The sequence below is a fragment of the Perca fluviatilis genome, chromosome 19 (genome assembly GCF_010015445.1).
Source record: "Perca fluviatilis chromosome 19, GENO_Pfluv_1.0, whole genome shotgun sequence".
In the NCBI taxonomy this organism is placed as follows: Eukaryota; Metazoa; Chordata; class Actinopteri; order Perciformes; family Percidae; genus Perca; species Perca fluviatilis.
In genome coordinates this window covers 33,772,373-33,795,901 of record NC_053130.1, presented here as the reverse complement: position 1 = coordinate 33,795,901, position 23,529 = coordinate 33,772,373, and the positions used below count along the sequence as shown (strand labels likewise).

General features: G+C 43.6%; 1 protein-coding gene across 1 annotated transcript in view; it reads left to right on the top strand.

Annotated features, from left to right (window-relative positions):
* The window catches only part of LOC120548034 (heterogeneous nuclear ribonucleoprotein L-like), a 73,214-nt gene that overhangs the window by 37,858 nt on the left and 11,827 nt on the right, over positions 1-23,529 (top strand). Inside the window, exons 3-7 of the mRNA XM_039783966.1 lie at positions 8,723-8,832; positions 8,942-9,069; positions 10,353-10,438; positions 10,537-10,633; positions 14,268-14,340. Coding sequence (XP_039639900.1) covers positions 8,723-8,832; positions 8,942-9,069; positions 10,353-10,438; positions 10,537-10,633; positions 14,268-14,340 — 494 coding nt within the window. The remainder of the gene's footprint in view (positions 1-8,722; positions 8,833-8,941; positions 9,070-10,352; positions 10,439-10,536; positions 10,634-14,267; positions 14,341-23,529) is intronic.

Sequence of the window (23,529 nt, the reverse complement as noted above, 5' to 3'; positions counted from 1 at the left end):
AAATCTTTAATTTCAGTGTAATGTTTTAGTCTATTTGATAAGTGATTATTTGACATATGCCCGTTTGGTTTATGGGTTCATAGTATTTTTGCTATGGTTCTGTCTGTGATGTGGGGGGGTAGATCAGCTGCTCACCAGCTCAATTAAGGAGAGTGTATGCAGGTGTGCCTGATTAAGTCCTGAGGGGCTGGGCTTATGTAAGATATAGAACAATTGGTAATAGTTCTCCAGTGAATTATGTTTTTAGAATATTTGGGGTGCCTTTGTTGTGGGTGCACATGTATGTCCATCCATCTTCGTCCGCTTATCCGGGGTTGGGTCGCGGGGGGAGCAGCTCCAGCAGGGGACCCCAAACTTCCCTTTCCCGAGCCACATTAACCAGCTCCGACTGGGGGATCCCGAGGCGTTCCCAGGCCAGGTTGGAGATATAATCCCTCCAACTAGTCCTGGGTCTTCCCGGAGGCCTCCTCCCAGCTGGACGTGCCTGGAACACCTCCCTAGGGGAGGCGCCCAGGGGGCATCCTTACCAGATGCCCGAACCACCTCAACTTCTTTCGACGCGAAGGAGCAGCGGCTCTACTCCGAACTCCGCTCGGATGACTGAGCTTCTCACCCTATCTCTAAGGGAGACGCCAGCCACCCTACTGAGGAAACTTGTACGCCGCTTGTACCCTGGATCTCATTCTTTCGGTCATGACCCAGCCTTCATGACCATAGGTGAGGGTAGGAACAAAAACTGACCGGTAGATCGAGAGCTTTGCCTTCTGGCTCAGCTCTCTTTTCGTCATAACGGTGCGATACATTGAATGTAATACCGCACCCGCTGCGCCGATTCTCCGACCAATCTCCCGCTCCATTGTCCCCTCACTCGCGAACAAAACCCCAAGGTACTTGAACTCCTTCACTTGGGGTAAGGACCCATTCCCTACCTGGAGTAGGCACTCCATCGGTTTCCTGCTGAGAACCATGGCCTCAGATTTAGAGGTGCTGATCCTCATCCCAGCCGCTTCACACTAGGCTGCGAACCGATCCAGTGAATGCTGAAGGTCACAGGCCGATGATGCCATCAGGACCACATCATCTGCAAAGAGCAGCGATGAGATCCCCAGCCCACCGAACTGCAACCCCTCCCCACCCCGACTACGCCTTGATATCCTGTCCATAAATATTACGAACAGGATTGGTGACAGAGCGCAGCCCTGGCGGAGGCCAACCCTCACCTGAAACGAGTCTGACATACTGCCGAGAACCCGGAAACAGCTCTCACTTTGGTCGTACAGAGATTGGATGGCCCTGAGAAGAGAACCCCTCACCCCATACTCCCGCAGCACCTCCCACAGTATCTCCCGGGGGACCCGGTCATACGCCTATTCCAGATCCACAAAACACATGTAGACCGGTTGGGCATACTCCCAGGCTCCCTCCAGGATCCTTGCGAGAGTGAAGAGCTGGTCCGTTGTTCCACGACCAGGACAGAATCCGCATTATTCCTCTTCAACCCGAGGTTCGACTATCGGCCGAACCTCCTTTCCAGCACCTTGGAGTAGACTTTACCAGGGAGGCTGAGAAGTGTGATACCCCTGTAATTGGCACACACCCTCTGGTCCCCCTTTTTAAAAAGGGGAACCACCACCCCGGTCTGCCACTCCTTTGGCACTGTCCCAGACTTCCACGCAATGTTTAAGAGGCGTGTCAACCAGGACAGCCCCTTCACACCCAGAGCCTTGAGCATTTCTGGACGGATCTCATCAATCCCAGGGGCTTTGCCACTGTGGAGTTGTTTGACTACATCAGTGACCTCCACCTGGGAAATTGACAACGATCCCCCATCATCCTCCAGCTCTGCCTCTAACATAGAGGGCGTATTAGTCAGATTCAGGAGTTCCTCAAAGTGCTCCTTCTACCGCCCTATTACCGCCTCAGTTGAGGTCAACAGTGTCCCATCCTTACTGTACACAGCTTGGATGGTTCCCCGCTTCCCCCTCCTGAGGTGGCGAACGGTTTACCAGAAGCACCTTGGTGCCGACCGAAAGTCCTTCTCCATGTCTTCTCCAAACTTCTCCCACACCCGCTGCTTTGCCTCTTTCACGGCAGAGGCTGCAGCCCAAAGGGCCCTTCGGTACCCTGCAACTGCCTCCAGAGTCCTCTGGGATAACATATCCTGGAAAGACTCCTTCTTCAGTCGGACGGCTTCCCTGACCACCGGTGTCCACCACGGTGTTCGTGGGTTACCGCCCCTTGAGGCACCTAAGACGCTAAGACCACAGCTCCTCACCGCAGCTTCAGCAATGGAAACTTTGAACATTGTCCACTCGGGTTCAATGCCCCCAGCCTCCACAGGGATGCACGAAAAGCTCCGCTGGAGGTGTGAGTTGAAAGTCTGTCGGACAGGGGCCTCCACCAGACGTTCCCAATTTACCCGCACTACCCGTTCGGGCTTACCAGGTCTGTCCAGAGTCTTCCCCCACCCCCTGACCCAACTCACTACCAGATGGTGATCAGTTGACAGCTCCGCCCCTCTCTTCACCCGAGTGTCCAAAACATACGGCCTCAGATCAGATTAAAGGATTATAAAATCGATCATTGACCTTTGGCCTAGGGTGCTCTGGTACCAAGTACACTTATGAGCATCCCTATGTTCAAACATGGTGTTTGTTATAGACAATCCATCAACAAACAACCACTCTGGTTTAGATCAGGGAAGCCGTTCCTCCCAATCACGCCTCTCCATGTGTCTCCATCATTGCCCACGTGCGCGTTGATGTCCAGCAGCAGAACAATGGAGTCCCCCACTGGAGCCCCATGCAGGACTCCAGTCAAGGTCTCCAAGAAGGCCGAATACTCTGAACTCCTTTTTGGTGCATATGCACAAACAACAGTCAGAGTTTTCCCCCCCACAACCTGCAGGCGTAGGGAGGCGACCCTCTCGTCCACTGGGGTAAACTCCAACGTAGCGGCAATCAGCCAGGGGCTTGTGAGTATCCCCACACCCGCCCGGTGCCTCACACCCTGGGCAACTCCAGAGAAGAAAAGAGTCCAACCCCTATCCAGGAGTATGGTTCCAGAACCGAGACGTAGAGGTAAGCCCCACCAGATCTAACCGGTAGCGCTCCACCTCCCGCACCAGTTCCGTACCTTGTAATGGTATTTTCAGATACAGATGGGTAGATTTATCAAGCCGTTTGCGCCTGTTTCCACGCGTTAATTGGTCGCAAAGACGGACGTAACCGATGCGGGCTATTTACAAACAGGGCGCACTTGGGTAAAATCACAGATTGTCTGCCACATGAGCGAGAAGAGACAAGTTGCGCTTTCAATATGTGTTCGTGGGAGGGTCGTGGGGAAAGTGGGAGTTGAATGAATGAATGAATGAATGAAAACTTTATTGAACAACAATCAACAAGAGGTGTTCAAAAGGATAAAAACACAATAAAGCCCAAAGGCTTGTTTCCATTGTGGTCCTTAGGCTTGTTTCCATTGTGGTCCTTAACGCAAAAAGTTGGGGGGATAAGCGCAAAGTGCACCTAATTATATATTCCGTGGTATTTACAAAGCCTCTCAGTAAGAGCGCGCCTCTATTCTGCGGGGGAAATTCTCCGCCTCTTAAAAGCAGGTCTAAACCAGCCGCAATCGAGTTTCCTCGTAGACCTTTATGCCGCTGGTGAAATGGCAACAGTAATTTGAGCAAGACGAAGACATAGGCGAGGCTGAAAATATTTTTAACACAAGAATCACACTTTGTCAGTGAACACAACATCATTTAGCGGTACAGATCAAGCAGCCATGCAATATTAGAGTTACTGGAAGAAATCAAAGATGAAATTGAATCTCCCACTCAGCGTTCACATCCCATTCCAGCAGTTGTTAAACTCCTCGCTACATTACAAATATTGGCATCAGGATCATTTCAAACAGTCATAGCATCAGCAGTGGGAATATCGCAGTCTGCACTCAGCCATATCATAGCACAAGTACCGCTTTGCTACAGCGCAATTTACGGTATAGTGGGCGGAGAAAGACGCTGATTGCCTGATGGGTGTCAGGGTTGATAAATACTACGCAAAATGTGGAAGCATAGCGTGCGCTATTACCAAACTCGCATAAACAGACGCAGCGCAAACTGCGCTAGTGTTAGTAAATTAGGCCCAGAGTGTTAATGATGCTTTCTAAGTTTAGCTCACCCTATACCTTACCTGTGCAGGTGGTAGGTCCAGTTATGTGAGGCTGAGATGTTGAAAGTGCCTTCTGAAGAATGGGAAGATAGAAAGGACTTGGCAACTTGCTGGGAGGTTGCCGTTTTGTTTGATGTTATTTTGCCTCAGTTTAAATTAGTTTTTGTATTTCTCGGGATTCAATTTGTTCCCTTGGTTTGAGTAAGTATTGTTAATAAACACACCAGTTTTTGAGCTTCGCAAGCTTCCTGTCCAGCTTCCTCAAAACTCCCAACCACTTCACCGGCCTTGGCATGAGGTGGGTGGTTTGACACTGCCGTATAAATTATTAAAAATAATTATTTTTAAAATCTTTTTTTTTTTTAAATTGTAACAAACTTTTAAACATTACAATGCTCTTTGAGCAGCTTTCTCTGGATCCATCAGCTTGTATTAGGACTAAATATGTCTCATATTTGCCGCTCGTGTCAATTCTTTACTTATTTTTTCCAAAACCGGACGAAACATGGATTGAAGCAGTTTCACTAAAAGTGTTTCTTCGGTGCTATTCAACGGACTCGAGGGGAAACTGTGAGAAAGCAGTTGGCTCTTTGAATATCCGTCCGCGCTTATGGAAAAATCTGGATCTTTATCGACACTAATCTAGGTTAATGTTACACAGCCAGTGAGTCCAACTAACAGTCGATCCCCTTGTAATATAACCTTAACGTTAACACATTAAACGCCACAAGGCAATAATGTTTAGGCATCCAATACAGAAACTGCAGAGCCTGGTACTTTCTAATTGGGGAAAAACGTTTATTCACCTCCAAAACACCTTTTCTCAGTCTGAAGCGTTCGATAAGTGAAGGGGGGAGGGGCTTGAGGCCGCTGGTCTGAGTGCACTGTAAAATTACATTGTTTATTGGGGAACTTAATGAAATTTGGTTTTTAGCTACCTGGGCGGGGTGCCCAAGTAGGACCTATGTATGCGGAACACTGTTGTATGTGGCGTCTTCTTTTGCGCAGTGCAAATATTCCATACAAACAAGTTCCTTCCTGAGACCATTTTGCAGCGCCACGCTCGCTGTGTCTGGAACTTAGCGGCGCCCAAGACAATTGTGATTGCTTTAAACAAATGCAACAACCCCGACCATTTTTTCTCCTATTCAGGAGTGTATGCTTTAGTTGCCAGACCTTACTTTGCAGCGTTGTGGAGATAGGTCTGGCAATGAGACTACAGCTTCGCTGACATGGTCTGGGTTATCCTCTGTTAACTGCAATCTAAATTTCCTCCTTGGGTTCCCCCGTCCCTTGTTGATACATCTTCAGCAGTCTGCCTTTTTCCCTGCGCATGCATACTTCTCACCAATGCAGAAACTGCCCCTTTTGAAGTGAAACCCTCATAGACGTGAAGTTCATCTTCAACACCCTGGTTCTACCATATTTAAGCTCGGACACTGACTTTTCTTATTGCCCAAACCATGACACCAGTAGCATCGTAGCTCTGACTTTGGAGTGGGATTGCGACCTGAGGGTGGACCTGTACTTCCTAACTGCCGAGGTCACCCTGCCCTACTCTCAACAGGCTCTTCCTGTTGGTGTTCTCCTCCAGGCTCCTCAACAATTTTCTCTTCCCAATCAGTCCACCTGGCCTACCACCATGGGTCACCGCAAAGCGGTCAGCCAACTCTGCTGCATGCTGGGGGCCGTCCACCTCAGGGTCATTGATATCAGACCTCAACCTCCCTGGGGATACTGACTGATAGTCAAAAGCACTGCAGGAACTAATCCAACGATCAAACACCACTACTTGTTTTCGCCACAGATCCAAACACGATTTGTTCTGCTGCCGTTTCAAATCACGGAACTGCTGCCTGCAAGCTTCCGTAAGTTTCCAGCACAGCTTTCCTCAGATCATCCTTCTTAAGGCCCACATAAGTGTCCAAAGCCGCCACTGCTGTCTGAGCTTTCCCAGTAAGTGCACTTTGAACCCAAAAATGGCTTCTTAGCCTCACTTTCCATAGCCATGTTCTCAAACATTACAAAAAACATGTTGACAGCCCTTTCATCAAAAGGTGGCATGAAACCGCTTGCACAGCTAATATCAAATGTCTGCTCACTCCGGCTTCCCGTTTACAGCAGCTTTCCCCTCCTCTGACCTGGCCAACTTCTTTTAGATGGACTTTTTTTCTCTCTCTCTCTTGTCGTTGAATTTCCTTTTCTCTCTCTTGTTCTGCCCCACAGTTCCTCTATACTACTACTGTAGAGCCTCAATCAAAGAAGCTGCTATTGCTGGCTTGGTGATGTCTTTTCCCAGCAGGACTTCCTCCTCAGCCAGAGCAATAAGATGAGCTTTCTTTAGCTTTCTGAACTGCTCCCTAGTTAAGTCACTGTACCACATAACAAAATCACCGTCCTCCCCAGCCAATGCTCCAAAATCCTGCACTGCTGACCAAGCAAACAGAAAACCCACCAGTGTTTCCCATACATATGTCCTACTTGGGCGCCCCGCTCAGGTAGATAAAATCCAAATAATTAGATTTTTTTCCCCAAACAACTATGTATTTTTATAGTGCACACACAGACCAGTGGCCTCCAGCCCCTCCTCCTTGTGAAGTAGAGGTTCGCGATAATATTTTGTGAAAACACCAATAGTCAACACTACAATATCATTGCGGTATCGAATTCCAGGTATTTGGTAAAAAATATCGTGATATTTGATTTTCTCCATATCGCCCAGCCCTACTAACAAGCCTGGTAGTACTCTTTGAGCTGAAATGTAAACTTGTGACACATTGCATATTTAGGATCCAGGGGTTCACATTATAGACACCACTGACTATCTGTGTTATAATCTGGTCATGTTTAACCACATTGATCAAACCAGCTGTTTTAAACTGAGTGAATATTGTTTCTTTTGTATCCAAGACTGCCAATTGTTTTTTAAAGGTTTCCTAAATTAATCTTACATCCCATCAGTGTAACATTGCAGACATCATTGACTATTACAGGCATTTAAAAAGTAATATGATTTTATGTTAGTAATCTCCCAAAATATGTTGCTTGTAAAACATTGTTTGGTTAAGGAACGGTAAACATGCACATGTGTGCACATCATCAGGATGGTACCACCTCCCCCTCATATGGAGTCAGAAGAAACCCTGCCAAGTGCATGGCAGGGGTGCAGTAGGGGTGCAGCTGCTCCGCTTGCTCCACGGCTACCAGCAATAAATACCTACATTATCATCAATAAAATCACTCCAAAACTAAAGATAAATTATACATTTGAACTTGATACAATTCCAAGTTCCCACAAGCACCTCACTCATCACCATAACCAATAATTTAACATTGTCAATGTTCTGCATATACAAGTTTTTTAAAGAGTAAATAGTTAGTTAGTTAATAGTTAATTTTTTTAAGTAAGTAAAATTATTTAAAGGGCATGAAGTCACATATATCAAGTGATTTGGTGTAATAAACTACTGCATTGAGCTTCAGTAGCTTTAGTGTAAAGATAGTTACAGATTCTGAATAATAGAAGGAAACATTTTGTGATACTGCAGTTTCCACTCTAAACGACTCCTTCTCCATTATTTACACTCCCTGCATGTTGCAGTATTCATTAACATCTCATTCACCTGAAAGGGGCTGCAGGGAAAAACACACACACACACACACACACACACACACACACACACACACACACACACACATATATATCATTATTTCCTCCACTGTTGTTTCACTAGTTGAAGCTGGAGCTAATGCAACAGAGTATATAGCAGGACTTAAAAAATCACCAATAAAGGCTTCTTAACCAAATACTATATAACCGAACATGTCCCAGCAGTAAAGTGACCCGAAATTGGGGATAAATGACCAGCATTGGCCGCCAAGATAAGGGCTATCTTGCGTTAGCATGCAGCTACTTAATATTTAGCACTAGGCTAACGTTAGATTGTAGTGGAACGAAGCATCACTTACTAGCGTCAGGAATCGCAGATAAAGGCTTCTGAACCAAACACTACCCAATCGCACGTTTCAGCAGTAATGTGACCCGAAATTGAGGAGAATTCAACAAATTGGCAGCCAAGATGACATCTTTTACTGCCGTTAGCATGTAGCTAGCTGGAGGTGGAAAAAATAATACGACATCACAGATCCTTTTTATCAGGACAACTCCAGAAAAGAGAAGTCATGGAGTTTAATTACAGGAGTACTTGGCGTGGAAGGTAGGTGCAAGTTTAATAAACACATGATTGTTCTGTAAAGACCTTGTAGAGACAATAAAATATGTGAGTCGGGCAGCAAGACCCCCCCGCTCCTGAGACGCTCCCGGTGTGGTATTGCAGAGGACGGAACAAAACCGGAACACAGCACACACACGGCCAGTGGAAAATGGCTGTAACACCGCAGTAGCTTTAAAAAAAACACTCCAGTCCTGCCTGGCTGGAGCAGATGACAAATCCTAGAAGGCCGGCTTAGTTGTGTAACACTTAGCCGAGAGTAGAAAAGGTTTAAATGAATTGTATGTCCTATCTCAAGGTCTGCTTGTTTGTTCTCAGTTATGTGATGATGATGCCATTCAAGCGTCAGGCCCTGGTGGAGTTCTCTGCAGTGGAGAGCGCCGACCGCTGTGTGTCCTGCGGAGCCAAGGAGCCGGTTTACATCGCAGGTTTGATTCCCAGGCTTTTCATGTAAAGACTTCCAGATGCCATGGATAAGTTACACTTGCTTTTATGTAGCATATTGTATGTCTATATTTTCATCCATCTGTTCATCAGGCCAACAGGCATACTTTAATTACTCGACATCCAAGCGAATCACCAGGCCGACCAACGCTGACAACCCCAACAGTGGCAACAAGGTCCTGCTGCTGTCCATACAGAACCCCCTCTACCCTATAACCACGGTACACACACACACACACACACACACCACACACCCCTACCTCTGTGGACTCATGTCATTAGTGTTTTTTTTCTTAAACTCATTATAAATATAATTATAATGCACGTATAAAAATGTAAAAAATAAAATTTTAATAAATAAAATGTACTGCATGTATATTATACTTTTTCATAGTGTTTCAGATTATTGGCCATATAGCTGATTACCAGCATGTTCTTACCTCCTACTACGTATCTAGAGCAAGTCAAGTTGCACAACATCATAATGAGAAGGTAACTCAAACAAACAGTGTGGACCCAGTTTCAAGTCCCTCCCAGTTGTGTCTGAATGATATAACCGTCTAGATTCTGGGTTTAGTTTCACAATGCTGTGATTTTCCTAGAGCAGAACCCCTTACCTCACAATAGATTATTTTAGTATTATCAAATTCAAATAATAAAAATAATGCTGTCGACACATTGAAAATGGTTACTATGAGGCCATACAATCACACATGAATTTAATTGGGCTCTTAGGATCAGTATTCAGTCACATCCAATTTCTACAATGCCAAGAGTTGTAGGTAGGCTATCACAGTATGTAGCATTTCGGGTATCTGCAGGGAGGGTGTTCCAGAGGGATGGGGCTGCAACACTAAAGGCTCTGTCTCCAAAGATACAGAGTCTGGTGTGGGGAATGGAGAGCAGGCCAGTGTCTGAGGACCGCAGGTTTCGGGGTGGGGTGTATGGATGGAGGAGGTCGGAGAGATACTGGGGGGCCAGGGGCATTGAGGGATTTGTAGGTGAGGAGGAGGATTTTAGATGTGATGCAGGACTTAATTGGGAGCCATTGAAGGTGGATGAGGGTTGGGCTGATGTGCTGCCAGGTCTTGGTGTGGGTGAGGGCCCTGGCGGCAGAGTTTAGGACATACTGGAGCCTTTCTAGGGTTTTGCTGGGGAACCCAGACAGGACTCCGTTGCAGTAGTCCAAACGGGAGGTTATGAAAGCATGAATGAGGGTTTCTGTCACGGAGTCATAGAGTGATGGCCGGAGTCTGGAGATGTTTTTGAGATGAAAAAAGGCTGATTTGGTGATGGATTTGATGTGAGTATGGTCTAGATCCCTAAAACAAGACCTTAAGATCAGCATGGAGTTATATTTCTCTCTTACCAGTATCATTATGGTATTAATACAATGCACAATTCCCTGAGGCATGTACCTGTATCAGGCAGGTTAAGACACACTGCAGCATTAGAGACTTTTAGATTAAGTTGAATTTTTTCTTTTCTTTTCATTCTGCTCTAGGATGTTCTGTACACAGTATGTAACCCCATCGGCAGTGTGCTGAGGATCGTCATATTTAAACGAAATGGAATCCAGGCCATGGTGGAGTATCCTTACTGAATGCGTGAACGTATGTGTCTTTACATGCCGTTTGGATCTGTGTGTTGGAATGTACCGTATCCTCTCCTTAACCTCACTCTTTCAGGTTTGAGTCAGTTCAGTGTGCTCAGAAGGCCAAAGCTGCTCTCAACGGAGCTGACATCTATGCTGGTTGCTGTACACTCAAGATTGAATATGCAAGGGTAAGAGACCAGACGCATCAGCAGTCACAAGCCTGGTGTCATTCTGTAAGCTTGGTATAAGCACCGGTGGTTTCCATCAGTGAGTCACAGGAATCAATAAAATCCTAGGTTCTTAGGAATGTCTAAGAACAACAAGACAGTAGGGTTGGGTACCAAAATGTTTTTTTGGGTACTGACCAAATTACATCGGTACTACCGTGGACCGATTCACACTAAATCAAACTGTGCCAAATTTCGGTACCTGAGAGCAAGTAAGCGCAAGCTTATGTCTTCTCTGCATGTTGACAGACAGCGGGGCTCTGGCACACACACACACACACACACACACACACACACACCCGCGCACGCCTACCCGTGGACGGTAGCGGTGGGCGGATCGATCCAAATATCGATACCAACGTTGGTATTGATATTGATCAGTACCAGTGTAATGAGATTGATACTTTAGTTTCAGTTTCTCTCCAGTATGCACCGCTGTGGTTTCATCAAAGAAGTGACCTGGCTGTCGGTGTCTTGGTTAAGTGCCGCTGCTTTCAAGTGCCGGTCCTGTTACAGCGCAGAGCAGGCACGCCTTGCTCCTCCTCCCCCCTCTTGTGATTTGATGTTGTACCGTCACGTGACTCAGCAAACAAGCAAGCAGCCAGGCAGGACAGAGACGGAGCAGAAGAATGGCAGAGAGGAAGAGGAGCGCTGTATCGCTATATTTTCAGGCTGAAAATGAAAAAACGACAAGCTGTATAATTTCTAAAAAGGCCGTAAGATATAGTGGTAACACAACAAATGTATACAAGCATATGAAAATTCTGTCCTGGGTTTTAACTTATTAATAATTCAAGGAAAAATCACAAAACCACTTAAAGGCCATGAAAATTCATTCAGATTTACCAATTTGATGATGCATCCACCTTAATTATTAAAAAGTATCGGTATCGTCTATACTGGCCCTGTATTTACAATCGATACCAAATATTGCAGGGTCCCACACCTCTAGCAGAAGGAGCAATGTAAGTCGTCTCAGCAGTTTTGTTGAAGTCCCAGAGAGTCACGGCAATGCCGGTAAAGCGGTTGCAAGTGTGGTTACACTTCTCAAAACTTCACGCAGACACCGATATCCTATTAATGGCGAGGTGAAAGCGGTCGCGGTGCAGTTGGCATTACACTTCCTCTGAGACAAGCAGGCACAACGGTGGTTTCTGTGCCCTGGTGACTGACTGACAGACTGAGGTTGTAAGGCACGGCAACTTTACCATCTACAGCACCTTTCAGCAACAAGGCAATTCAAAGTGCTTTACATAAAACATTAAGGAGCGATTAAAAACGTATATTAAATTAAACAGACAAAAATAGAATAATATTAGGGCTGGACCCGAATATTCGAATATTCGTTCGGTGGGTTGGTATTCGATTTGAAAATTTGACATTCGAATATTTGGTTTTTTTTATTTTTTATTTTGGTTTATTTATTTTCTGCATTTATCTCTCGTTCACACTCCAGTACAGTTGGTGGCGGTAATGCACATTTAAGTTGGTTTGCCAACCGCCAATAAACTAGAAAGAAGAAGAAGAAGAAGAAGATACTGTCGGTACACGATGACGGCCACTTCGAGCATTTAGCTCGTGCGGAACAAGTGCGGAAATGGAAAACTGTTTCGCGTTTTTCCGTTGTGATTCGGCCAGAAACCTCAACATTGTGAGGCGAAGAGATCGTTTTGGAATATAAAGCTTGGATATTACATTTCTTTGGACTCTTGGGGATTTATGAAAATCAAGTTTTGGTCAAAATACCACTTTGTTGCTGAAAGGACAACGAAAACAGGTATGCATGCACTCTCGGCTGCGCAGATTACGGCTGAATTGTTTTATTTTCTGTTACTTTGTAACAGTTAAGTACATGGCTGTATATTTTAAAGATTTAATGCTTTAAAGTAATAAAAACGCTCATGAGTGGAAGTTTTATCGAGGTTACAGCGACGCCCCAGTCACAAAGTGTCTCGTTGACGGGACGGTGATCCTTGAGATGTTAAAAGTTTATTAATTCTGAACGCGTCTGGCCTGTCTATCTATATTGCACCAAATACGACACTGCACTCCCTTGTGAAGTTGTTTGGATGAAAGGTTCTCAAAATAATCAAAATGCAAACAAACAGACAGACACATAGAGATTCCTGCCTTTATTAGAGATAATATGTTCCGAAGCTTCGAATATTCGATGCTCATTACTACCAAAGCTTCGAAGCTCAAAAAAATGGTATTCGGACCAGCCCTAAATAATATACAAATAAAAGTTACAGTGCTGTGAAAGAAATTAATAATTATTTGATTTAATATAGAGACAGGTTTGGGAGGGGAGAGGGAGGGGTTTTATTTATTTTATTTTGAGTGTAAAATATTCTAAAGACATCATCATAAATATGGAATTGGAATTGTTTTTACAACTGAAATTGTATTGTTAAATAAATGGGACCGTTATTTTTGAAAAGAACATCATGGTGTATTGAAGACTTAAAACTAAAGATTTAGACCATAAACTCATTAGAAAAATATTAACTGAGGCAATAAATCAAGTGAGAAAACAACTTCTTTTTTTTTTTTGGCCAGTGGAGTCGTTGTCTGATAAAGAGACGATGAGGTGTGGGCCAAGAATGCGTCAAGCAGGAATCCAGGACCCCTCTTTTCAACCATACCCTCCGCATTTGACCAGGTACTGGAGTCCCCTCCCTCGACAGTGGGAGCGGATGAGGATATGGACTGAGTAGGTCAGGTAAATGAAACAAATCAATGGAAAGGGTGGAGTGGCCGCGACCAATGGACTCTCCAGGAACGGCTTAACAGGAAAGTTTGATGGACCAGCATGGACCGGGGTAACTCGATTTTCACCGCCACTGGATTGATGATTCTTTTGATCGGCTAGGGGCCATTGAATGGGGGCACCAGTTTTTGGGGATTTGACCCGCAGAGGAATGTGCCGGAGGGACAGCCACACTTTCTGGCCCACTAGGTAGGGGGGTGTTTGAGAACAGCGTCCGTTAACAGTGGTGGTGTAGCAGTTGACAGAGCGGATGAGTAGAGAAGCAAAGCTCGGGTTTGGATCCATGTTCTGCTGTAGTGGCATATAAAGGTTTGGGCAGATTGGCAGGAGATCTCCTTCTCCAAGCCTGGGAAGAGGAAAGTCTGGTTCCCATGGGCACATTGAAAAGGAGACAGGTCTGTAGCAGAACTGGTGAAAGTGGTGTGTGCGTGTTCCACCTAAACAAGCTGCTGGCACCAGGAAGAAGGGTCCTGGGATACAAAGCAGCGAAGAGCTGTCTCCATCGCCTGGTTCATGTGCTACGCTAGACCTTTGAACTGGGTATGGGATCCGGAGGACAGACTGACGTTGGCGTTGAGCTGCGCGCAGAACTCTTTCCAGTTCTTTCTCCTTCTTTTCTGTCTTTGATGTCATTCTTGGTGTTGTCTCTTTTTGCTACACGCCTTGTTGGCATACTGGCAGCTGACACATTTCGGTCAAAAACAGTTTTGCAGGGTTTACTAAAAGCTACGAGCAAACTGTCAAATTACTAAGAGTGCAGCTCATGTATATCTGTGGTACATTTAACTGGATCTTGATTAATTCTTTCATCTTTCTGTCAAACAGCCTACACGCCTGAACGTGATTAAAAATGACAACGAGAGCTGGGACTACACCAAACCGTACCTGGTCAGACGAGGTAAGGCATACACTGTCTCCCTCTTTCTCTTTTGTCTCTATTTCATACTTAGACTTAAGTCAGACCATGACCACTGGGCCGTTTGGGATGACCCTACTTTTTCACAATACTGGGATGTGGAAGGTAGGACTCTGTTTTAGACGGAATTCTCTGTAGTGGCACATTTCCCTCCACTGCAGCAATCCTTGATTCACGTTACACCAATAGATGAAAATGGTCAGTCATTTGTGAAAGTGTCCAGATCTTCAGTCATTCTGGATTGAGAGTGTAGTCATAACAGTTTGGACCGTAGACCTACATCACACCAAGACTTCTCCGCCTCCCGTCTCTCCATCTCCAATCTAAACACTCACACCAGCAAATCACCGGCCTCTCACAAGCCTGCACCTTCGCTTACCATGAGGAAAGAGAGAGAGAAACATTGAGGGAGAGAGAGAGAGAACAGAGAAAGAGGGATGGACGTCAGGCTGACCATGCACTGCAGCTTTCTTCCATCTACACTTCTGCAACCCAGCAAAAAAAGAGAAAGAGATGGATCGCACTCCTGCTGACCACCATGCAGCTGCTGCTTCAACATGCCCAGGAGACCTCAGCCCCACCTCTGTCTGCAGGACTCCATCTATCTGCTCCACACTGTTTCTAATCTCTTCTTCCGTCTGGAAAGGTAGTCTCGCATGGCCCAATTGTCTGGTCTACACAGTGTGTTAAGCTCTTCAGAGTGCCCAGATTCTAGTTTTTACTCAGTTTACCCAGTTTAATTGAATTCAATAGGCTGTATTGGCCGTTTGACATGTTGTTGCAAAAGCACAATTACGATTATGAAATACAATGAATTAAATTTACACAAAAATAGAGTAAATAACAGTATTATATAACAGTGATGATAATGTAGGTCTTCCAGCAAACAAATAATGAAAATTTACTGTACACTCCAAACTGCCTTTTTCATTTGTTTTTTTACTGCAAAATCTGATTGTGAAGATATATCTGGCTGATAGCTCAATATTTTGGACCAGACATGTTGACAGTCAAAAGTCTGGCTATGCGAGGCTACCGTATAAAAGTCTGGCATAATATTTGCTCTCTGTCATTTTACTTCATCTGAATTAGGGATGTCACAAAATCAAGTTTTCATTCAAATATCACAATAATAACCTCTCCATACTTTAAATAACTATAATAATAAAAAGAGCCATTAATAAAATATTATTTAAAATTATATTCAAAATGTCATTCCACATTTAACTGCTAACCAGCCTATTCCAACATGGACATAAAACATGTAATTAATAGAATAGAATCTTAAAAGCAAGACTTAATCAGTTAATAACTTTATTAATAGTATAATGATATTATTATCACATCACTTCACCTTACTCCATTCATAAGGTCTTACCTGACCTACAAAAGTCCTTTTTGTTTTTGTCACTGATACTTAATGGACAGCTGTTCTGCTAAACTAATGTAATACAAACTGAATGGATGAAGTAATGGTTCAACAAGTGTATTCTCTAATTGGAATGCAGCAGGATTGTGGCTGCAGGGAATAGTTGTGAGTTGAGATGTTTCCTTTGACCATAACTCTGACTCCACATTCTCTTTCAGTGATAACGTAGCTCTGACATGAGAAGAGTTGAGCAGAGCATTTACATTTAATCAGAGAACTACATACCATGAACTGACTTACACAAGATAAAACTGTCCTTTATAGAATTCAAACTATTCACACATGATTGAGTAAAACTTGTATCCCTTTCACATTGTTATTTACTTTACTGACCTGTCGTTGGCAAAGACACCAACTGCCCCAAGAAATCTCAGAATGTTTCAAAATGTGATTGAGGGGGCAAAAATTGCCAAAGATTTCAAAAAAACACATTCACAATTGCCCATTCATCTGCATGTACAGCAATACAGAAAATCAGCAAACTTTCCCTTAAGTTACCAGCTAACGCTAGAAGTAGCTAGCTAGCTTGGTTGGCATAATGCTGAACAAGACATTTTTAGGTGACCAAAATGTTCCACTTAACTTTGATGAAGTGAAAACACACAGTGAGAGGGTCAAAGATTAAGACGTGGACAACACCCCAAAACAAGTTCAGGTCTGTTTTAATGTCCACAGTGCCATGCTAAGCCTCTATCATAATTGCCAGTTTGACGGTAGCCACGCCCTAAAGCATGTCCTGCTTTATTGTCAATTTACTCCAAATGGGACCATAATTTACAAAATGAACATCATGCTGTATTGAAGAAGACTTAAAAAATAGTGATTGAGACCATAAATATAAATGACTGTGAACATGTTTACTGAGGTAATAAATCAAGTGAGAAGTAGGGTCATTTTCTCATAGAATTCAACACAAGTCTACTTCATTTAGCAACAAGTGGAGTCGCCCCCTGCTGAAAATTAGATAGAATGCAGGTCAATGGCACTTGAGCATTGGCTTTACTTTCACTGCACAAACTTCTAATTAATGCCCTGCTGCTCCCCTGCAAGATGATCGTGTAAACTGTGCGTGTGGAGGGATCCATTTTTGAGAAAAATAAAAGATCAATTCAAGCTTGAAAAAACTGTGAAAATGGTGAAAACCAGTATATCGTGACACCCCTAAATTGGAACCCCCTGATTACAGTAGCTGTACATTCAGACACGTGCATGGATTTGCTTTTCACATAATGTAGCTCTATATTTTTCATATATAGATTATTTGGAATGTATCAGTGCCTTATTTAAAACCAGGGCCAAACAGCACTCCTACTATATTATATGGCAGATTACATTTGTTGCCATCTATGCACTGTCCTCTGTACAGCAGCATTCTTTGTACTATGTGGTGTGTAGCTGAGAATTCTTGTAAACTGTGATGAGATTAATGTTGGGCTCGGTTCATTCTTAATTCAATCAATTCAGGAAATTCAATTGACTTTTAATCTAAAATAGTCAAACTATTTAAAACGTCGTGGTGTCTTTTCTTCCCATTTTTGTTCCACTAGCAGTAAGGCCAAGGATGGTCCAGAGCAAAATATGTAATAGCCAGTCCCTCCAGGATTTCGCTGCCTCTTTTTTAGATTGTTGTGGCCCAAAATGCCTGATTTTGCTGGAGCTTTTGTAAAAAATTGCGATAAAAGTTGTGATGTCTTTTGTATGTTTGTTGCAATGAAGTTGCGGGAGTCAGTGAAAGTTGCAAAAAAAGTTGCGTTTTCTTTTATGTATAGTTCTTAAAAAATAAAAAGGAAACTTATTTCGGGAGAATAAAACTACTCTGGGCTGAGTTTTCCTAGGAACCTTACCAAAAAGGCTCAGGATGCTGCAAATGTTGGTATAATATGAAAATGGCTGGTGGATTTAAGACAAAAAAATTATAATTTATTGAGTCAATTTGTGTCAGTGGCTTGTTGATCTTTACATTGTTAGTTCATTTCATATCCTGGCCCGGGACACACATTCATACGGTTCGATAAAGTACTTATTGGACTTTAACTTATTATTGCACTTACAATAACGAGCGTAGCTGTCCTCAGTTTAGGTCATCGTGTTGTCGCATCTCTGGTTTTTCCTGCATCCACCGTGTGCGTTTGTGTGTGTGGGCGTCAGTAGCGGGGGGGAACTGTATGAGCAGCAGCCCCGCCCCCGTCCACTGCAAAGAGCCGACAATATTCAAACAGCAGCCGCTTCAGTGACTGTATAGTGAAAAAACGTTACAGCGTACATTGATGTTAAAAAGTTTACAGGTTGGCAGGACGGTCTGAAATGTTTTGCATGGTCTTACGCTGTACGTTTTGTTGATAAATGTGAGATGTTTGGGTCTCGTCTTCATATCGGAATTTCGGAAACAAGCTCCCTCTTACTCCCACTTGGTCAGTGGCTCTCAAAGTCTGGCACGTGGGACTGCTGGCATTGGTTGAAGTCGCGGTAAACTCTGGTTATTGGTCAAATTTGCGGAAAAGTCACGGTGATTGGTTGAATTCGCGACATCGCGAAATCCTGGAGGGACTGAATAGCTACTGCCGAGATCACCATTATATTTTCTCTGAATAGTCATGTCCATGATTTCTAATGCCCTTTTACCAAGTGCCACCTTCTTGCCAGATTTTGCTAATTGTATTTAATGAGCAGATTGTCATGAAATTTGTGGTCACATTTATGGTTTTAATAGTGTAACCATTTTCTAGCTACACCCTCAGAACAAACTTGGTGCCCTGTGGATTTTTCTTGTGAACAAACGAGATATGTTTACGTTCAGCGTTACTCACCGAAATGCATTGTGTGTATCATTGATGTCTAACAAGCGTGCCAAGTGCATGCTCTTCCTCATTATAAATAATCTATAATACATTTTTTTAAGTATCCAACTTTTATTTGAATTCATGTTTACTAGCTTGCAGTCTTCTTCTTCCCTGCCTTTGTTGGCACATCGCAGCATATCTGGTTGTGTCTACCATCTCCTACTGGTCACCAGAATAGCACTGCTACAGGTCTAAAACTCCACAGGGAACCTTTAAGGCTGGGTTTAGTGTTGGGTGCATAATGAACATTGGAGCCTGTAGGGATCACTAATTCAGTCGTAGACTATCTTGTTTCAAAATGATTCATGAAATGATTGATAGCATTGTGAACTGGGCCCAACTCTGTTATAGATGAAATATTCACCAAATAAATGTATATCTACAGTGTTATATGTTTTCAATGGAGGCACATTGCAAGGACACAGACAAGGTGTAAGTCATTACTGATCGATGTCTCTGAGTGGAAATCACTGGCCACACAGAGTTTATTAACAAGACTGCTTTAGAATTAAAGTGTGGGGGCCTCAGCATCCTGGAGTGAAAGAGGTAGAAGTCAACGTATCTGAAAGGCTCTACCTCTTTCACAACAAGCCACAAATGTAGCTTTTTGTGTTTGCGATAGTTGGTGGACTGAACAGGAAGAAATGTAGGTGAACTTCATTGACAACATTGAGGCCAGATGTACGTCTGCATTCTGCTTGTTACTGAGTTGTTAGTCTGGATCAACAGAAGTAAAAATCCACAATAAAGCCTGACATCTTTGCCCTTCCCGCTCTCTGTGTTATGCCTTTCCCACAATCCCTTCGCTACAGAAAACAGTCTTCGAGCTAGCAAGCCACATGTTGAAAATGGCAAGTTTTGTAGAAAATTTGGATTGTGCAATTAGGCAGGCCTGCCTGGTTCTTTGAGCGAATGATTGTAAAGATTTACAAAGAATGTTTACTGCATTTGCTATCTAACTGAAATGTTTTGGGACCAAAGGGCTGGATTGCTGTGGATTTCAATTTAATTCAAATCCCTTAATTATTATTTATAGTATCAAATCATAACAAGAGTTATCTCAAGACACTTTACAGATAGAATAGATCTAGACCGCACTCTATAATTTACAAAGCCCCAACAATTCCAGTAATTCCCCCAAGAGCAAGCAGTTAGTGGCGAAGAAAAACTCCCTTTTAGGCAGAAACCTGGGACAGACCCAGCCTCTTGGTGGGCGGTGTCTGACGGTGCGGGTTGGGGGTGTGATGAACAGTGGCAATTCTAGTCACAATAAAGATAATGGAAGTACAGTACCGTGGCATTCCTAAAATTTGCCCAACTGCTTGTACCAGGTCCTGGCTCTGTTACAGGTGGCAACACTTTTAATCTGTTTTATTTTTAAGCAATATAGCTCACGACAGGCTGACAGTGGTATGTTGTGATTATATGAAAGTTATAGACACGTTCCAATTTAAATATATTTGTATTAATACATTTTTATGATCACAATAGGCCCTCCTGGGCTGGCTTGCTGCACATATCTGTGCGTTTGCCATTGAACGTAGGTAACGGCTTTGGTACCACCTCGGGAAGGGCTGTCTGATGGCAATGGAAATAGGTAGACTACCAAGGAGGTAGAAGTTAACCATACATATCTACGTTTTGAAGTGGCTTTTAGCTAGTTTGTTAGTTTGTTTTTCCTCAGACAAGGCATAACACAGATTTGTGCAAAGGAATTAGACATCTTAGTAGTCTTTTGTGGAATTATATCACGCATATGAACCAATCAGACTGCTTTTGCATGGTTACGATTCCTAAAAGAATTATTAATTAGTAATTAATTAGCGCGTAACTTTTGGATATGAATGAACGTCCGTTCCATTCAAGCCATTGCCAAATGAGTTGCTACAAAGCTAATTAAGACTATCAGCTCTTTTCCATCCATCACTACACTTAATTTGTTCCAAACCCTAAATATGGCATAATGTGGTTAATACAGAGCTGTTGTAGTTTACCTGGTTATGTCAGTTGCTCGCACAACAAGCCTACTGTAACTGAAGAGTTGGAACCTTTAAGCTGTGTTTTCTTGTCTTGGTGGATGCACGCAGTAGCTCAGCTCAGCTGCCTTTGTGACACTCTGAACGTACCAGAGACATATGCATGATGCCGTGTGCATGCTGCCAATTTATGCATGAAGGTCAGTGTGGATTGCCATCCTGCTGTCTGGATTATCTCCTGGCATTCTCATTTTTCACTGCTGTAGCATCTCTTGTGTGTGTGTGTGTGTGTGTGTGTGTGTGTGTGTGTGTGTGTGTGTGTGTGTGTGTGTGTGTGTGTGTGTGTGTGTGTGTGTGTGTGTGTGTGTGTGTGTGTGTGTGCTTCAGAACACAGCATTGCATCAGCACATACCTGTTGACCGGAGGATGGGGGAGGGATATTTTTTTACTATATACTCTTCCTATCAACTGACAAAAAGTCAGTGTCATTGCAATGGGACTCCAATGAAGTATATAGCTTGTATGTAGTATATATACTGCAGTATGTAATGCTTTCACTGTGTTGTGGATGAGTCACAGTAATGATGGTGATGTTTTTATCATTATGATGATAATGTAATGCAGGTTGATGTTCTTTCGTGATGAGGGAGAAAAAAGAGAAAGCGTGATGCCTCACAGGTACTGTCTCTTTCATATCTCTGTTCACATGCCCCTCTCTGTATCATTATACCTGCCTCTCTCTGAATAAAGCCACCTTAAAGCTGTTTATTTCTTATTTATTCTCTTCCATCATTACCATAAAGTGTATTGACGTTTTCAATTTTTTTCCGGGGTGTAGAATCAGTACTCATGAGTGTGGTTTATAGAAATGAATGTAATTTGAAATCAACTCCCATACCTTCAACAGAAAAAAAAATGACAAGTAACATGTAACTGAGCTGTATGGTTTGTAGGAGGACTGTGCACAGCCCTCACACTCCTTCTGCCCAGAGAATAGCACAGAAATAACACCACATAAGTCCATCTTTTTCTTTAACGGTCATGTACATAAGATTAGTTAATAAATAAACCCATCTCTGTCGTGGCAGCATTTCAGGGCTCAACTTCATTGTGTGTGTATTTCTTTTTTTTAACAAGAACATGTTACTGTTGCCTTCAAAAGCGGCTGAAAAATGCCATTTTCTCCACCACTGAGAAGACTGGCTGTGATCAGCTTTTATTTTTGACAAGTTCCAAATTATGAAAGCATCCATACTATAGTCTAAAATCGCTCCTGTAGCACCATCCTCTGTTCTCCATCCCTTTACTCTTGTACGATGTTTAAAATGGTTCCGATTTCATGCACTCTAAGCGTTCTATTTTTTGGATGCTGTATAGCAGAGATTTGTTATTGTGTCTCAGATCTCAGCTAGTAGCTCTGTGAGTAGGACATTCACAGTGGGGCTCTGCCAGGATTGTGCCCTGCCTTCTGTTTCAGAGACAGAATGTGCAGCGGGGCGGGGGGGTGGGGGGGTGAAATGTCCAGTATGGTCGCCTCAGAGTTGCATCTCTAATTTTTGTAGATGATGTTTGCTTCATTGACCTCCATGTACTGGGGCGGCAGAGCAAAGCCAAACGCAAGTGTCTTTGCTAGTTTAAGACCGATGCAGTTGTCAGTTTCCCGTCCAGCGCCCACGTCGTTTAAATAGCAAATGTACCTGCGCCCATCTGTGCGCCCATGGGCGTGCTGGTCTTACAGGGAGGTGTGTTCAGGTGCATTCTGGGAGTATTGCTATCTTGAGGCAGCGGAAAGTGATCACGCCATTGACCAACAAAAACCTGGTCTAAAGTCAATAACGCAGCATTTCATTGTTATTTTAACAGAGCATTAGTAAAATGCTCCTAGGCTTGTGCACTGCGCGAAGCAGCACACAAACATGCAAAAGATTAAAAATAAAAAAATATTACATTGTGAAATAGTGTTATCGAGCAGATCAGTTTCTTCTCCTGAAAATCTCTCATTCCTGCTTAGCAAATCCTCCATCATAATAACAATGCGCCAAGGTCCAAACGCACCTGGCTTTTAAAGGGAATGGAAGATGACCCTCTGATTGGTTTATTACATGTTACGCCCAAAACACACCTCTGATTAATGAAGACACTAAGGACAACCCTTTTGAACCATGCGCCCAGTGCATAGACCCTTTTTTCCGCCATCAAACTAGCAAAAGGGGATTTGGACACGCCCGAAACGGACCTACACCGTGCACTCAGATCGTTAAAATAGGGCCCACAACCTTCAAGTCAAACTGGTGGTTGTGACGGCCCTCTGGCCTGTTTGCTCTTTTATTGGTAGTTTGGTAGGCAGGGCTGTTCACTTGGATCGGCTGAGCGCACCTGGTACAAATGCTCCGTGTCGCTACACAAGCTGCCACCTTAGTCCTCCCTCCATCACTTTGTTTGGTTCTTTTGTTCTGGTTCTTTTCACATCGACTCACTTACACCACTGACCTTACTGGGTTCCACATGACATCTCTTCTGACAATCGAATTTATGGTTTGTAAAAAAAAAATAAAAATAGTCCTCCCTTGGTTTGCCATGGCCCGTCAAGCTGATCATTAAAACGTCATGATACTCTGCTGGACAGGGGGATTTTCTCAGTTCCTGAGCAATGAACAAAGGATCTTGCTCGCAAGTAAGAGTAAGATGGAACACAAGATCAACAAATGGATCGATGTGGCTTCGGCAGTAATTACCAGTCAACTACGTTCCAACCCTCCCCAATGCTCTAGACTCTAGAGCATTGGGTAGTGACCAAATGAATGACATTGTGGATATAAGCAGAGGCAATCTGCGTTCTTGGCTGGGTTGCTCAGTCCAGAACTCCGACATCTGGAAGCTCCTTTGCTTCAAAAGAAGCCAGTTGAAGTTGTGGTTTGGGAATCTG